This window comes from Ictalurus punctatus, chromosome 14 (genome assembly GCF_001660625.3).
Source record: "Ictalurus punctatus breed USDA103 chromosome 14, Coco_2.0, whole genome shotgun sequence".
NCBI classification, from domain to species: domain Eukaryota; kingdom Metazoa; phylum Chordata; class Actinopteri; order Siluriformes; family Ictaluridae; genus Ictalurus; species Ictalurus punctatus.
Window position 1 is genome coordinate 23,107,514 of NC_030429.2, and position 12,212 is coordinate 23,119,725.

The 12,212-nt window shown below is 43.6% G+C and overlaps 1 gene segment (V, D, J or C); it reads left to right on the forward strand.

The window, feature by feature from the left end:
- Positions 1–5,769: 5,769 nt before the first annotated feature.
- LOC108274617 (probable non-functional immunoglobulin kappa variable 6D-41) lies at positions 5,770–6,506 on the forward strand. The segment is given in 2 exon segments: positions 5,770–5,855; positions 5,976–6,506. Coding segments are annotated over 2 exon segments (423 nt in total).
- The last annotated feature ends 5,706 nt before the right edge of the window (positions 6,507–12,212 follow it).

Below are 12,212 nucleotides of genomic sequence, written 5' to 3' on the forward strand. Positions count from 1 at the left end.
TTGTGTCCAAAGAGTACAGTTCAGATTATGCAGATCTAAAATTGGCCACATACTCCCATCTTCTCCCATCAGGAAATAACGGCTGTAAGAACCTCCTTCCCTTAGGGAACGGGGTACATGTTCTATGGCCCCTTTGTCCAAAAGGAAACTTACTTCCTGCGCTAACAGAGGGCTCTGCTCTGTGCTGACACCTGTGGTGAGCACACCTCTGAACCGGGGGGGTCGAGCTCTGAAGTGGACCTGGTAACCCTTTTCTATGGTAGACAGAACCCATGGGGACACATTTGGCAGTATTTTCCACGCTACCAAATGGTCTTTCAGTGATGTTAGCTTCCTTGCCTGCATTGCTTTTATGATCATTCTTAGATCAGGCCTCTTAGCAGGCTGTGGCTGTGACCGCCCGGTCCCCCTGGCTTTCTGCGGGGGGAGGCGGGCCGCCACACTCGTTTTCTGCATCTTCCTCGCACCAGCGCTGGCCCGGGCTCCACTCATAGAGGCCCGTAGGAACTCGACACGACGGGGAAGGAACTGGCTGAACGCTGGCGTTTGCTTTTTTGCTTCGCGAAACCTGTCGGCGATGGCATTAACCGCGTCGCCAAACAGGCCGGAAGGTTTAACAGGGGCATTCAGCAAGGAGACGTTATCTTTGTCCCCCATCCCTAGGAGGTTGAGCCATAGGTGCCTCTCCGCCACAACCAGGCTACCCATTGAACGGCCGATATGACGGACCGTTTGTTTGGTCTCGCGGAGAGATAAATCTGTGGCATGGCGCAGCTCTGCAATGGCACCCTCTACCGACTCCTTGGAGTCAGCAAGGGTGTTTTGGCTTTCCATAGGGGAAGGAGGAGTCGCGATGCGAGCTCTAAAGTCAGGCGGAGAGCAGGACCCTGAAGACGGCAAGAGATAGAGCAGCGCTCGTCTCCGGCTCCTCTTCCAAATCCATACAAGAACCCCACGACCTTAGCCGGCTGGCTGCCTCGGCAGTGGCTGGCCCAGATCCGCGAGGCTCTGAAACCCAACTCCCTTCCGACAAGAAGAGGGCGAGCCGAGAGAGTAGCTGCCTAATCGTGAAATGCACACAGTGCTGACAGTCAGACCCCTTGAGGGCTGCTGTAGCATGCTCTACACCCAAACACTTCACACAGAAAGCGTGTCCATCTCCTCCCATGATGAAATGGGAGCAAGGCATAACACACATCCTGAAATCCCTCTCGCTCATTATTTCACTCTCTTTTCTTTTCTTTTTCTAAAAAAGGGATAGAACAGTTTAGATATTGAGAAATACAGAGTAGAAATGAAGTGTTTCTTTTTTTTTTCTTTGTCACACGAACCACAGACATGCAGTCTCGCTGAAGATAATAAGGCTGGCAGTGTGGTTTACAGGTGCCATATATATATATCATGCGACACGCTTAATTACCACGTCACCTGATCATGGCAGGCCTACAAGGAGAGGCATGATTTTACACAAGCTTCAGATACCAGTCACGCGCGCGGGGGCATTCCCATACTGTTATGCTAAATGCAACGTCGAAGTTCCCTTTGAAAGGGAACGTCGAGGTTACGCATGTAACCCTGTTCCCTGAGAAGGGAACGAGATGTTGCATACTGTTATGCTAAATGCAACGTTGAAGTTCCCTTTGAAAGGGAACTAAGTCTCAGACACACTGAGCTGCTGTATTTCCCTGGAGATCCTTCCCCATGTCAAGATTTTTTGATTTCCCAGAAGAACTATTGGATCACACTATCTGACAACACAGGAAACCTTGAGCTAGTTCTGAACAACCATTTAAATTTCTCTCCTCATATTCCTAACCTGATTCAGTCATGCAGGTTTCTCATTTACATCAGGAGGATCTTGTCAGTTCTGTGCACAGAGGTCATTCAAGATCTTGTTCAGTCCTTTATTATCTTGATATTAGTCTACTGCCGTCTACACAAGTTTCTACCTCTTGTATTTGTACTCAAAACAGCAGAACACAAATATATACTTCATCATCAGATGTTATTTATATGCACTTAACATGTATGTATTATATTAACCTTAAGAACATACTATTTACAGGTACTGTGGGCTCACCTACACAAACGCCATAATAAACTTCTACTCCTTAGAGCAGTTGCAGGCCCAATGCACGACTCATGTTTATTGAGGCCTAAAAACAAATGGCTGCTTCGGTCACTGTAAGAGCTAAATTAAGTAAAACTCACTCATGGTTTAGGAGTAACTGGCTGCACTCCGGTCACGGTGGCACAATGTCTTTGTTGTCAGTATGAGGATTTCCAGTATTGCCAGAGGACTGAACTTCATGGCAACTCAGATTTCTGTATGTGAGATCGCTGTATGTGAGATCCTTGGAGTCTCTGCGGCCTAGCCACAGGTTTTAAACTCACTTTGGTTCGTTGGGAGAGCTCACCTCTGTTAATGTCTGTGTTACTCCGTGTCAGAAAAGCTAATGGCTACCAAGCTAACAGGTATCCAGCCTCCTGGCTGATTCAGTGTTAAATGTTTTGGATGGAAAGTCCAATGTCCTAAACTTTTGTCAAGAATATTTCAGTCCAATTTATTGAGCTAACAATTGCTCTCTATACATGACCCAACTTTCAACACACTGATAACCACAACGTCGTCGTTTTTTTCTCTCTTCATGCCGTTCTCCCTCGTTCTCTCCTCCACATGACGAGCTTCTTCCAGTCCTGATGAAGACCTTGACCTGGATGAAACTATGCATTCAACATCACAATTAGTACTTTGTTGCTCCTCCTCTGGCTTTTATGATGGTCTGAATTCTTTGAGGCAGGGCCTTCACTAAGGAAAAACAATTTTTTTCCATCAAGCTGGTTTCAACTTTCTCGAAAGCAGTTGAAAGATGGATTGATATCCAGACTGTTTGCTGGCCATGTCATTTAGTTGAACTGAATGGGCTTAAATTCCCATATTAAATATTAAATTCTGTAAAATCTATGTAAGGCCTTCCCAGAAGAGTGGAGGTTATTTTAACAGCAAAGGTGGGGAACAATTGTGAGAATGTCACATATATATTACAGCGCAGTGAAATTCTTTTCTTCACAAATCCCAAGAAGTTGCTGCCATACCATATGTCAAGCTCACTCAGTGGGTCTGCTTGGTAAGCCTGCAACACTGTTATTGTCTGCAGTGACCCACAAGCAAGATTACTACTGCATAGGCCTTGGTCACCAATGCCACGATGGCCTTACACGATGGCTTGGATGGAAAACGGGAATATATTAAATGAAGCGGGAATTTATTTTGTCTACAAATTTATCAACAACGACACGAGGAGAAGACACTTTCCATGCGATTGATACGTACTTCACCAAGCAAAACATTCCCTATAATCATTTAGTTGCATGCTACACAGATGGAGCTGCTTCATTGATGGGGAAAAGTGAGGAAAAACTTCCAAGCCAAAGGTAAAAGTAAGGAGAAGAAGAACAGGACGTTCCTCCAGCCTCCCAAGGACAAAATGGAGCAAAGAGATTAATAATTGTGTGAAGAGAAAAACAAACAAACAAACAAACAAACAAACAGATGTGGAAGTCCAACCATCTACATCTCCTCTTCTGGATTTCCCTTCAGGTGTGCATGTGTGTGTGTGTGTGTGTGTGTTGCAGGAATGTGACACCCTCAGTCCAGCTGAGGGGGCTGTGAAACAACACATTTATCTCCTGCAGCCCTGTGTAGTCTTTGTTCATCTGCTAGGTGGAAAAAGTCGTCCTGTGGCTGGATGGAAGCTTCCATCCATCCATCCATCCATCCATCTTCTATACCGCTTTATCTTTTTTAGGTTCACGGTGAACCTGGAGCCTATCCCAGGGAGCATCGGGCACAAGGTGGGGTACACCCTGGAAAGGGTGCCAATCGGATGGATCCTTGTCACTGTTTAAATACTCTCTGTCGCAGTGAATTGAGCAGTCATCACAATAGTTCCTTTAGGAGCAATCAGGCTTGTAGTGTCTTGTCTTTTCCTTTCTTTCTTTCTTTCTTTCTTTCTTTCTTTCTTTTTGTTTTTCAGTATGTACATATGTGAGTTTGATGTTAATTGTTCACATTAGGAAAAAATGCTTTCTTTTTGTCCTTTTTTATTTTTTTTTACCCCGTCACCTAGAATAAAACTTGTTTGTAGCCTACAGTAAAATTTAAAGTTGTTTTTGTGTTTTTCTTTTTTTTTTTCTTCACATGGTCTCTCTCTCCTTTCTAACAGAGTTTTGAAATTTTACCTCACTAGCACAAGTCAGTATTGATGAAACATTACTAATAATTTGGTATTATTGGAATGGAAACCTGTGTAGTAGGGGTAACGATACATCACGATGCAACAATGTGCGTTGCCGAAATGTGCGATTTATTTTGTGTAAATTATCCCTCTATTAGTTATGTATCGAGTGCAGTTGCACTGTTTGGACATCCATAAAATGAAAATGTTTGGAGCATGCTGGTCACATGATCTCATGTTTCACCATTGCGAATCATCTGCGGTTGTGAAGTGACCGATAGCGCCTGATCACAGCTCCCAACATTCATTATTTGTCAGTCCCTGCAGGATTTTGCGATCATAGAAATGAGCCCCAAATCACGGAAACGCCACAATATTCGGAGAAGGTTGCGACAAAATTTCCACAGATTTTCTGCAGATTTGGGCCAAGACACGTCATGTGACGTCATCACAACACACATTCAGTCAAAGCCGTCAGCGATTCACATGCATCGGACAATATCACAGCTAAAAGGTCTCATTTAACAACAAACATCACTGTGAAAGACCGTGCAAAACAATTTTGTGCGATTGCAGTTTCGCCAATTCAAGTATTTTTCTGCAAAAAAAGCACAAAAACTCCACAAATACATTTTTTTAAAACCAGCAGCATAATCAAGCATTTTTGGCCACAACAATCACAAAAAACTGCGAAACCCTGTTCAGACTGATGTGTGTTACACAACCAGGTTATAAGAGTTAAACAGAGCTCTTAAGTAGCCTTCAGATTACACCATCGACTCACCGTGCCCAAAGAAGAAGCTGCACTTTAGCCACCTTTGGAGCTCTATCTCCGGGGTAAGATAACACCTCAGTCGCTGCTACGGAGAGAATTTATCAATTTATTCATTTTTAAGATAACCTGTAGTGCATTTTGTTTACCATATTAAACCTCTGTTCCTAGTCATTTTTGATTCATTTCGTTTCATCCAGACATAAATGCACATTGTTTTGCATTCTTTATTATTCAGAATTAAAAAAGGGAATCTTTTAAGTCAGTTTTTTTCTTCATTAAAGTTTTGTTCGAAATCAAATTGAATCGAATCGTGAATCCAGTATCGTGAATCGAATCTTGGAGAATGTATCGTTACACCCCTACTTCCTAGTGTTGTTGTTTTACAAGCCAGCAGCCAGGGAATTGTGAGAGATTTTAAAATAGTGTTGAGATTTCTAATTGAAATAAAAACAAGAGTGAACACCTTCCACAAAGAGAAGTGCTTATGTTGACAGATTTTGTGCAAACAGGAAACAGTTCATATGAAGTTGTTTTGATAAAGTATAAAGCATATAGTGTTGTACCTCTATTTAAAAGCTTGATTTAATAAGGAAAGCACCGCAAATACAAATTCTGAGAAATTAGGGTTTTTTTTTGTCGTACTGGTTTCAGTTCTGTTTGTATCATGTCCGTTGTGAAAATGATTTCTGCATTCAAATCCCATGCTTCAGTGCTCTGGGAGTGTTTATAGCGCTGTGACTTTAACACTTCATGACTGAGAGCTGCTGCTACAGCAACTTCACCCACAGCTACCATGACTTTGATCCCCGTCTTCATCTGGACACTGATCCTCTGGACTCAAGGTCAGACACTGATTCATATTTTATCTCTACAATGATCTGTTCATACAAATACACTCATTGTTTCTATTATAATATTTCACTTACTTAAAATTTATGTTACATTAAAAATATTTTTTTCAGAATGCAGCGGTCAAGCCACAGTAACTCAGACTCCTGCAGTGAAATCTGCTCTTCCAGGAGAAACAGTTACCATCAACTGTAGAACCAGTCAGGCGGTGTATCATCACAGTTCATACGGCCATTATTTACACTGGTATCAGCAGAAACCTGGAGAAGCTCCTAAACTCCTGATTAAACTCGCAAATCAGCTACAGTCGGGTATTCCAGCTCGTTTCAGTGGCAGTGGATCTGGATCTGATTTCACTCTGACCATCAGTGGAGTCCAGACTGAAGATGCAGGAGATTATTACTGTCAGAGTTACCATGAAATCACTGGCTACTGGTTCACACAGTGTTATAGAGTCGTACAAAAACCTCCCTCAGTCAGATTGTAGAGAGACTGCACTGCTGCAGCTGGGAGCGACTGCAGGTGCTGAGTTGGAGGATGTGATACGACACACTGACACTCTGTGGAGGAGAGGAACCACACCACACTAACTCACAACTCACATTAGAAATATCTCAATGATCATCACACCACACTGCACACAGTCCATCACGTCCACTACTGTAAGATCAGTAGGTTTTTTTTTCACTCATCAGTGTCTATGACTCATCCTCCCGCCATTACTCTCTCTGATATCAGTCCCTGTCCATCACGTCCACTACTGTAAGATAAATAGTTTCCTGATTTTCTAGACTGTCATGGTGCAAACTGTGAAAAATAGTGATATGTGATATTAGTCTTATCTATATTCACTCCCTTTATATAAACTCACTCTTCATCTAATATCCTGTAGATAGACGTGATCCCACCAGACACACACACACCCAGAGCCGGTTCTAGACGTTTGGAGGCCCTCCCCCGCACCCCTCCTATGACAACATGTTTTTTTTACCCCATTAATTTAAAATGTTAACTTTATTCAACTTTTTTTGCAGTAATTTGTTCAGTAATTTATTTACAGTAACACACAAATCCACTATTTGAGATAACAAACAGTTTTGCCAACTCTATACAAGACACCATTACATTGCCAACAAATAATAACAAGATGAACACTTCCTGCACACCACTTCAGTAAATGAACATCAGTGCCTTTATGGTTTTTTCTAGCTGGGTATGGACAGGATTTCCCTCCTATTGACCCTATATAGACTATAGATATAGTCATGTTATGTGTTGTAGTGCAATACCTTAAATATGCACTATATACACAAATCAACTGCTAGTGGAAGTGAAAGAGACAAACTACTACACAGAAAGAATAGTTCATTTCTCCATAAAATTGTATGCTTATTTTTTATTAAATATAACAATAATATTCATGATTTGAAAACTAAATGAAGTATTATGTTAGAGCAGTAATGTAAACATCAGCGCAATTTACAAGATACACAGACAGTTGAGGAACTTTTTTTAATACACTAGTGTGTTTGCTCTTTGATTTTTATTAAAACTTCTTTACTTTTACTTTAGTATTTTTCCCCCGATCCCGACGCAATGTCATTGTACGTGCGAATTCAAAGTATCTGACAGTCTCGATGCGTCCATGGCGCTCACGCGCTTTTGAACTCAGAATAAACCAGCAAATGATCTATCCTGAAATGACTCTGATCGACAGAACAAGGCCCAGTTCATTTTTAGAGTACAGTACAATCACTCCAAAATAGATGATGATAACTCACACACCTGCATCACGAGCTGCACTTTCTTTGCGTGTCTGTTTAGCCTTTCGCTCAGCAGCTCAGAAGGATGTGTTCGTTTCTATGCCATCATAAGTCACTGACTTAAAGTCAGTCAGCTACAGAAAAGTTTTTTGTACTAAAGTACTAAAGCCTGCTGCTGTTACACCAGTACCAAAGCAGGAAAATGCTGCCGTGGATGACTTTAACAATTTTCGTACCATCTCAAATCTTCCCAGTTTTTTTTGCAAAAATACTTGAGCGTGTTGTTGCCTCTCAATTGTGTAATCATCTTGTAGGTACCTTCCAAAATACAGCTAAATAAAAATAGTGCTTATTACATATCTGGGTAAATTCAATGAAAACTACATTTCACATAATCCTTTTTTCGGGGGTGAATTGTAATTTCTTTTCCGTAGAGTAGTCTAAGCCGATATGTTTTCTGTGTAGTTACACTCTTAGCCAATCAGAGATCACCTTTGTTGGGGAGTGGAGAAAAGAGAGGAAGGAGTGGGGAAGAGATGTGATGAGCACATGGAGGGAATGACACGCAGGAGCAGAGCAGGAAAAGAAACTGAGTTTAACGCCGAGGTGACGATGTAGATTTGTATTTGTAGACTAAAGTACTGCTACAGTAGTGGCACAAATATCATTTTGCAGCTAAGAGTCTTGTGCCACTCGCAGTTTGGTGACTTTGTGACCCGTAGTTTTAAGTGAAGTGCAGCTAGGTTATCAGCGTTTGTTGTTCTCTATAGCTTTGAGCAAGTGCTAAGTATAAACTGTAACCCGTGGAAATTTAAGCTAGTGCCTTTGTGAGAGACGGGCAGCTGTAATCGCCAGCCGGGTTCACCGTGTTACTGGAGAGACGAGGACTGTGGAGGATTGTGTTAGTTAGCAACTGTAACTACGGCCATGTAAGGAGGGCCTCCACCGCCAGACCTGCGCTGCTGAACAGACTATTATCTGTTGAACCTTGCTTACAACTGCTGCATTCACCTAGCTCGTTACCTCTAACTCCGCAAATTTTCCTCTTCGAGATGCATGAGTAATGGAGAGTTTTGAGTAGCAGTTCATTATAGGAGCCCAGGAGGGTTTTTTTCTCATGGGCTGCAAAAAAAACCCCCCAAAACCCAAGTGCTTGGTAAAGTTTTGAACATTTACAAAAGTTTGAACAGTTTAAATCCAAAACTATACTGTTAATTGTGATAAAATTAGAAATTACATTCAACTGTAACCTGTTTAATGTTTGTTTAGCCAAAACCAGCTGAGGCATTGGTTAACTCTGGTATATTCTTGTGAGAGGAAGAAATGAGTATTTGCATTTTTGAGACTAAGGCATGAGGTGATATCTTAAGAAAACATAAAAAGAGAAACGATTGAATACAGCACAGAAAAAAAACAGAATATAGGAAAATATATTTATTTTTGTTATACATATTACTTGGCTGCTTTGAACTTTTCACTTTAATAAGGTTTGTAGATATTTGACATTCTTGACATTTGTTTCTGGGTAAAACCCATACAGCTCATAGTGTGTGAGTGAAGTAATTCCTCAGTGGAGGCACCGTGCTGTTATTTCTTGATTATTCCTTTGTAGTTACTTATGCCTGTGATAATACCATCTACTGGTAAAGAGAATTTAAGCCAATTCACCATCAACTGCTTAGTACTCAGGATCCTGTTAAGTAAAACCTTTTAAAGTAGTAATCTCATCATCATATTTTACTGACCATTCCCAGTTTATTTCTGTGGGTGGTTACAGGTATGACACTAGCTCTGTGCTCACTGGTGTTCCTCAGGGATCAGTTTTAGGCCCTTTACTTTTCAATATTTCTCTATCTCTACTTGGGCATCTGCTGCGATCGCTTGGCCTCCATTATCACTTTTATGCTGATGATACCCAAATCTACATTTACTCAAAATCTGGTGAAAACATTGATGTTTGTTTTCATTCTGAGTGTATTTCTGAGATAAAAATGTGGATAAATAATAATTTTCTGTGCCTGAATAGCAGGAAAACGTCAGGGTTATGCATGTAACCCTGTTCCCTGAGAAGGGCACAAGACGTTGCATTTAGCATAACAGTGAGCTCTTATGCCCAGAGGCGTGGCGAGACTGTGTGTTGTAAGCCCTAGAGATTGTTTCCACTATCCAATTAGAGATGAACTGCTTTGACACAGCATCACCTTTCCTGTCACTGCCAAAGCAGACCAGTAGCTGCTCCGACTTACCCCACTGGCCGGAGCGGTGGACGTAAGTACGGAGAGCCCTTACTGGACACAGCCGGTACATCCTCTCTTGTTCCGGTGTGAGGAACAGAGCAGGGCAGAAAGCCTGCAACACCACCAGGTGGGCAGCCAATGTAGGCACTTTAGGAATATAATCCGGCCTAGGATACAGGAAGGTCTTGGCAAATCCAGGGGTAAAGTTGACGCAGGTAGGCGCAACAGAGAGAGCTTGTAGACCTCCCACTCGCTTGAGAGATGTCAGGGCCAGTAAAAGAGCTAACATTAGAGTCAGAAGCTTCTCAGAGGCTGACTCTTAGGGCTCAAATGGGACCCGTGACAGACCTTCCAAGATCCCAGCAAGCTCCCAGGAAGGTTTGCGGGGCACGCAGATGGGCCTCAGCCGTCTGACACCACGGATAAACCTCGAAGTTAGAGATTGTTACCCCACAGAACCTCCATCAACAGGGGCGTGGCTGGCCGAAACAGCGGCCACGTAAACCTGATTGTAGAAGGAGCCACCCTGCTGAGAAATGTTCTTGTAAGAACTCCAGGACTGTAGCTGTTGCACAGTTCACTGGGTCTAGCTGACATTCCTCACACCACAAGACAAAAAGTAGCCACATGAGTGCATACAATTTCCTTGTGGATGGTGCTCTAGCATTTAACATGGTTTCTACAATCTCAGTTGTGAGACCAGTGCCTATGAGCTGGTGCCCCTCAGGGGCCAGACCCACAGTTTCCATAGTTCTGGCTGAGGGTGATAAATCAGCCCGCCGGCTTGAGACAGTAGATCCCCTCTAAGGGCTCAAATGGGGCACCCAGCAGACCTTCCAGGACCACAGAAGTTCCCAGGAAGGTATGCACGGCCTGCAGATGTGCCTCAGCCACCTGAGACCACGCATAAACCTCGAAGTTAGAGATTCTTGCCCCACAGAAGCGCCATCAACAGGGGCGTGGCCGGCCGAAATGGTGGCCACGTAACCCTGATTGTAGAAGGAGCTCACCCCTCTGAGAAATGTTCTTGTAGGAGCTCCAGGACTGTAGCTATTGTGCAGTTTACTGGGTCTGCAGGGAGTGGATCCCTGCAGACGGGAATCTCCCAAGGAGTACCATCTCGCAGGGATATTATCTCTCAGAACTATATTCCAGCTGGCCAAAAAGGTGCTACTAGCAGTCTGTCTTGGCAAACTCTCGCTAGAGCTTGTGGGAACAGAGCGATGGGGGAAGCAGCATACAGATGTGAACTCAGCCACATGTGCACCATGGCGTCCAGCCCTAATTGTATGGGAGGAGTGAGGGCAAACCACAGCGGGCGATGTGTTGTCTCCTCAGAGGCGAACACACGCCATCCCGCTTGGCCAAACCTCGCCGTATGGACTCCACCCCAATAGTCTCCCAAGATCCAGCTTGATCTTGCTCAGTGTTGATAGGATTGACACTACACATGTTGGGGATAGAAATGCCCTCATCGTAGTAGAATCCTATAACCCCAAGAAAAGTTGTCCACTGCACCGGGGAAAGCATACTTTTCTGAGATTCAACCTGAGCCCCAGGCTCTTCATGTGGGTGAGAACAACATCTCGATGTTGAACCACCAGTTCCCTGGATCATGCTAGAATTAAACAGTCGTCCAGGTAGTTTGGTACACAGATGACCTGGAGTCACAATGGAGCCAGAGAGACACTTTCACTTTGTGAAGGTGCGAGGGGATAAAGCTACCGATATTCCTATGTGGAAATATGCACCTTTTAGATCTATCGCCACAAACCAGTTCTCAAACTCAATCTGTGGCACGATAAGTTTGAGTGTCAGCATCTTGAACCTGTATGTCCGAAGAGTACAGTTCAGATGACGCAGTTCTAAAATTGGCCGCATACTCACACTTTTTTGCGGAACAGGAAATAATGGCTGTAAACCTCCCACCCTTCGGGAACGGGGTACATGTTCTATGGCCCCAATTATCCGAAAGGGAACTTACTTCCTGCACTAACATCGGGCTCTGGTCTGTGCTGACTGCTGTGGTGAGCACACCTGTGAATGGGGGGGGGGGGGGGGGTAGCTATAAACTGGACCCGGTAACCCTTTCTATGGTAGACAGAAAACATGGAGACACATTTGGCAGTAGTTTGCACGCTGCCCAGTGGTCTTTTAGTGACGTTAACTATTCCATATTCTATCGGAGGGAAAGCATCAGATTTTCATTGCCCTGTGACAGCTCGCTGACCAGAGAACACTGAAAACTTGGGGACCGCCTTGGCTAGGGGAGGCCCTACAGTAGCACTGGGGGCTACCTGCCCTAACAACCTCATGTCCCCTGATACATCCCTCCACAGCCCCTCAGGAC